The sequence below is a fragment of the Entamoeba invadens genome, assembly GCF_000330505.1.
Source record: "Entamoeba invadens IP1 unplaced genomic scaffold scaff_1105074726047, whole genome shotgun sequence".
NCBI classification, from domain to species: Eukaryota; Evosea; order Mastigamoebida; family Endamoebidae; genus Entamoeba; species Entamoeba invadens.
In genome coordinates this window covers 13,641-19,570 of record NW_004191784.1, presented here as the reverse complement: position 1 = coordinate 19,570, position 5,930 = coordinate 13,641, and the positions used below count along the sequence as shown (strand labels likewise).

At 25.5% G+C, this 5,930-nt stretch overlaps 3 protein-coding genes across 3 annotated transcripts; 2 read left to right on the top strand and 1 right to left on the bottom strand.

Annotated features, from left to right (window-relative positions):
- Nucleotides 1-215: 215 nt before the first annotated feature.
- On the top strand, nt 216-1,190 carry EIN_518220 (hypothetical protein; the record flags this gene model as incomplete). Its single annotated transcript, XM_004184767.1, has 2 exons — nt 216-894; nt 1,132-1,190. 2 exons carry the CDS (start codon nt 216-218, stop codon nt 1,188-1,190), a joined length of 738 nt encoding a protein of 245 aa, XP_004184815.1.
- Nucleotides 1,191-1,472: 282 nt separating this feature from the next.
- EIN_518210 (hypothetical protein) lies at nt 1,473-1,847 on the top strand (the record flags this gene model as incomplete). The annotated part of the gene is made up of 1 exon (XM_004184766.1): nt 1,473-1,847. One exon carries the CDS (start codon nt 1,473-1,475, stop codon nt 1,845-1,847), a length of 375 nt encoding a protein of 124 aa, XP_004184814.1.
- Nucleotides 1,848-3,273: 1,426 nt separating this feature from the next.
- EIN_518200 (tyrosine protein kinase, putative) lies at nt 3,274-5,079 on the bottom strand (the record flags this gene model as incomplete). Its single annotated transcript, XM_004184765.1, has 1 exon — nt 3,274-5,079. One exon carries the CDS (start codon nt 5,077-5,079, stop codon nt 3,274-3,276), a length of 1,806 nt encoding a protein of 601 aa, XP_004184813.1.
- Between the last annotated feature and the right edge of the window lie 851 nt (nt 5,080-5,930).

Genomic DNA, 5,930 nt, shown 5'->3' with positions numbered 1-5,930 from the left:
GGTTTTCAAAAAAATATTGCTGAAAATGTGGTATTATAACGTACGAATTTAAAAGAGAAAATGATCATTTTGGTTATAAAATGGTGACTTGGGTAATTAGCATCTATATTTTGGAAGCCTCTGATAAAAGGTAAAATAATTTTTGGGTACTATTCTTTTTTAATAATTAATTAAGTTTTAAAAATGAACTGAAAACGAGAACTTTAAATCCAAAAATGATTCATTTAAATTCCAATGAATTGGTAGAAATAGTGAAATATATAACATCAACTGTTGATGTTACAAAGTTTATGTTTATATCTAAAAAAGTTCGCGAAATATTAAAGACTTATACATATAATCCGTTTCCAATTACACCACAAATATTTTTTGATGTTTTTCCACATATTAAAGAAATTAACATTTGGAATAAAGAGGATTGTAATTTTTTTATTGATTATGAAATTTTTGAAGCTTTTCAAAATGTTGAATTTAATTTGCTCTTTCAAGTCGATTTCAAGACAGCTACAGAAATAAGGGAATATCTGGGGAACAATTTTCAATTCAAAAAAGTTTGTTTTACATCAAATGATGTTAAAGAGTTTGGGTATAAGTTTGATCAATTTCAACAGAACATCACAATAACTATTATTAATGATTTGTGTTTTGAATATAGAACATCTCTTGGGGAAATTAATTTACCCAAATCTCTCATTCGTCTTGGGAAAGCCTGTTTTTCTAATTGTATTGGCTTAACCGAGTTATATTTACCACAACACATCATTTGTATTGATAACAATTGTTTCTATAATTGTAGTAATTTGATTTCTATATCAATACCTTCTGAAGTGACTTGTATTGGAGAGTCCTGTTTTGAAAATTGTTCTTCTTTAAAAAGAGTGCAATTTAATAGGTGTTTGTTCTTTATTTTTAAAAAATAAAAAGAAGTCATCAATTTGAATTAATATTATACATTAACTATTAAATTAATTATAACTATAGTATAAATTATTATTATATTAACTATTACTATTTTTATTAATTATTAATAAATATATATATATATATAGTATTGATTTAGTTATATTATAATTATATTATAGTTTCATATTAATTATAATTGTATGATAAAAAAATCAGAGTAAATGAAAGTAATTAAGCTTTTTTCCTTATACAGATTATTAAGAAATATTAGTATTGAAAAACTCTAAAGAAATGGGTAAATATTTTTTATTTATGTTTTAATAGCATTTTTAATATTACTTTTACAGTAAAAAATTACAGATACACAGTTTATGAGTAATAATATCATAATCATATTATAATAATATTTTTTGATTTAATTATAATGGTATAAATAATATGAGTAATATTAATAATAATTAAATTTGATATATACTAAAATAATAATAAACAAATAATAATTTAATAGTATTATAATACACATCACTTGTTATTAATTTAAAATAATAAATAATAATAATTGAACAGACATGTTGCAACAAAATCGATATTTAAATGTGCTTAGAGAACTGAGATGTAACTGTTTTAAAAATTGTCATAAACTTCGTAATATTAATATACCATATAGTGTGCAAATGTTAGAAGATTACTGTTTTGCTAATTGTTCAAAGTTAGATATAATTGAATTGCCAAAAGAACTGATGGAAATTGGCGCATATTGTTTTGCAAATGACATTAGTTTGACTGGAGTAGTAGTTCCATCAAAAACAACTAAAATTGGCGATTCAGCTTTCGAAAGATGTGAACGTCTTTCTTTTTTTAGTGCACCAGAAAATATTGATTTGGGTAATAATATTCTTATGGATTGCAAATCAATCGAAAGTTTAACGCAATACAAGAAATAAACACATTATTTAATTGGTTTTATATTCAAGTTTTAATTTTTTAATGTTTTTGTTTCTAAAAAATATATTTTTATAATCAATACTCACATCTTTATATTTTTATTGTCGTTTAAATTAAAAATTTTTTATTTTGTTTTAATTTAGTGATATCTTCATTTGTTTTAATTTTTTTAATAATTAAAAATAAATATTATTACCATTATTACTATACAAAAATAAAAATTTGTGATAATAAAAAAAGTTTTATTTGTATGTTAAAAATATTTCATTAAATACAGCATAAATGTAATTTAAATTATCAAATTTACATTTTAACAGATAACAATATATAGTCAGTCTTAAACGTTTTCTGCCTTCCAACGTTGTCCGGACATTTTTTGACTATTATAACCAAAATCTTTCGGGAAACAATGCAAAACACATCAAAACATTGTTTTATAATTTACCTTGTTTTAACGATTATTTCTTAATTAATTTGATGACAAAAATATCAATGTAATAATTGTTGGTAGAAGTTGTTTTATTAAAACATCAGTATTAACCTATATGTATATAACAAAATTTGTGACAAATTGGATCTAACTATTGACAAAACGTCAAAAATGTGTTCAACTGAAAATAATCTATGATGTGGATTATATTGAAACATTCTTAAAATGTGGTTATCACACATTGATCGATCATTTAATAAGTTAGCATTAATATAATTGTGTTTGTGTATTTTATTTATTATAAATATTCTTTTGATAAAATTACAAAAATATACAAACAAATACACAAAATACTCCACATTAATTAAATATAAAACAACCCAATCGTTATTTGTGGTAACAAAAGATAATGCAAAATAATACGAATCTAGTCTTATTTTTTATTCAAAAAATAATAACTTGTTAAAATTAAATAAGAAAACATTTACTTTTACATTTATATTTATTAACAAAATTAATACATTATATTTGTTATATAAAAACAAATAAAAAAATTGATTCTTAATTTATTAACCACCCATTTAAATTATTGATACTCATATTTTGTTTTAAATTATCTTTATTATATATGTTCTAAACTTTTTTAAATTTTTGTATAATTTAATCTTACAATTATAAGTTACAACTGTTATCATACTGAGATGGTTTAAACATTGACACCTTCACGTCAAAAAAACTTCAATTTAAATAAATTGCAGAAATAACACTTTTTTACAATTACTCGATTTTATGCGTTTTTTAAACAATGTTACAAAGTTCAAAATTGTTGTTTTGTATTAATTGCTTTAAGTGCCTCTATCTATTTTTTAAATTTTATCGACTATACTATTGGCCAAAAAACAGTTTAATTATTTTTATTTATTTTATTTCATTATTATTTATTATTACCAATTTTGTGTTTGAACAATTGAAAATGTCAATATAATTTCACAAAATCAATTCAAATTTTCTAATTTGGTAACAACATTTTCAATAGTAATTCTGTCTATACTGTTTTGTTTCCAGCAATTATTAATAATTAAATATTGTTCATCACTCATCATGTCACGTTTAGATAGACGACTTCCGGCTATCACAAACTCTGCAATTTTCCATGGAAATTTGAATGAATTTTTATTATAAGCTTCTTTCCATCCAAATACTTCGTACATGGTTATACCAAATGAATAGACATCTGCAGCTTTTTTGTACTTTTCTTGTCTTAACACTTCAGGCGCCATATATACTGGAGTACCAATACCTTTAGTGAATGTCATATTTGTTGTTAAAAGATTCACATTTCTTGAACTTCCGAAGTCTGTTAATTTCGCATTAACGATGTCGTCCATTTCAATTGAAACAATCAAAAAGTTGTCTGGTTTGATGTCTCTGTGTAATATCCCATTTGTGTGTAAATATGATATTCCTCTTGCTCCATCCAACACGAATTTGTTCCTTAGTTTCATATTAACTTCTTCTGCTGTTTTGTTTTTCATCAAGTCTTGTAAACTTCCAAATTGAGCAAATTCGGTGACCATACATATCTTATTTGGTACAAACACAGCTCCATAGAAGTGGACAATATACTCGCTTCTAAATTTATCTAACATCGAGACTTCCTTCTCAAATTCGACAAGTCCATCTTCTTTATTTTCAATTTGTTTCATCTTTTTAATTGCAACGATATTACCTCTGTAGATCCCTTTGTATACAATCCCAAACGAACCCTCACCCAGTTTCTTTGTCTCTTCTATGTCTCGATAATTCAGTTTTGTTGTTGTTTGAGTTTCAACTTCCACTTCAATTTTCACGTCGTCAATTATTCCAGTGGAAATGTCCAGTGCTGTTACAATAACATTCTCGTGTATTATAGAAGAACACAACGGGTTGATAAACACTTCAAATTCACATGCAAAATTTCTTTTCAAAATAACAATTGAAGGCTCTGTTCTGATTTTATAAAAGTCGCATCCATCCATTACACTAAATTGTATTTTAATGGTGTGTTTTGAAGTGTTTCCAATGCAAATCAAATCTCTTGTTTCAGCATCTACAGGTATTAACTCATCAGAATCCAAATCAAACGTCAATTTCTTTTTATTTGCCACTAAGTCGTCTTTTAACTTTGACATTTGGATATTCGAATGACTCATATCGAAGGTACATATATTTCTCTCTTTCTTCTCCAATTTCTTTCTTTGAACAAGTACAATAACAACTATTATTATACTAATAATTAATAATAATAAAACTATTGTGACAGCAACTGGTACACCAATAGCAACACTATAGTTTTTATACCCTTCACAAGACTCTCCCGTATTCGTTGGTTTATTATTGTTTTCACAGCTTGTACACTTTGAGTCTTTTGCTGATGTACAATAATCAATTTGACTATAATAAACACATTTAAAGTTAACTAAAACATAATCACTGGTTACACACTTGGCACAGTTATTAATATTTTGACACGAAATGCAATTTTCTTCACATTCAACACATGTGGAGTCTTCTAAATAATAACCTTCTGAACACTTTAAACACCCAGAACTCGTTTTGTTGATACAATTTGTGAGGCTTTCATAAGGAAGACATAACTTACTTAAACTATTATATAACCTGTAATAAGATTGGTTACATTCAGAACACGATATTCTATCATTGCATAAACTACAAGAAACATCACAACTGATACAATCTGTCCCCTCTTTATAATATCCTTCATTACAAATAGCACACCCTCCACCAGAAGGTAGTGTCATATAACATATTGTATTTAACTCTCCAAGCGACTCACATGTATATTTCGAAGACAAGTAATAACCTTCTTTACATGCAGTACAATAAGTTTAATTATAACAATTTAAACAATTTGAATTGCATTTTGTACATTCACTATTTAATAAATAGTAATTGTTGTTACACCTTTGGCACCCTTTGTTATTTCGATTAACACATCCAATTCCTTCTTCATTTTTTAACTCCTCTTTGAATTTATTATTAAATATATATTGTATTGTTTGTTGATTTTCATATACATAAACTGTTTGCTTTGTTAATTTCATATTATTAAAACCGTATGTTGTAGTTTTATAACTTTCAATGCACAACCCTTCTTTTAGTTCAAAATCATTAAAACATTCTAAACATTTTGTAATAATATAGTTTTGATGTTTGCAGTTTTCAAGATAATTTAATGTTAGAGGAGAACAAAAGTCATATTTTCCTTCATTATTAATAGAGTCTGAAGGGTAATATTTATCATAACATTTCATACAACCAATTCCATTTGCTTTTAAACAGCTCATATCACTCATTGGAATACATTTACCATCTGTTTGCAATAAATAGTTTTCAACACACTTTTTGCAAACACCACCTGTACACAACTCACAATTTTCTGTTGCACACTCAGAACATTTCCCGTTACGAATTTCCATGTGTTTATTGACACATTTTTCACAAGAATTGTTAATATAATTATTGCAGTTGATATCTACAAAACATTCCATTTTATTTATATTGTATGTGTAGTTGGATTGACATTTATAATTATTGATGGTATCGTGGTAATTGGTGCAAACGGAAGCTGTTTCACCACATTTCTGACACA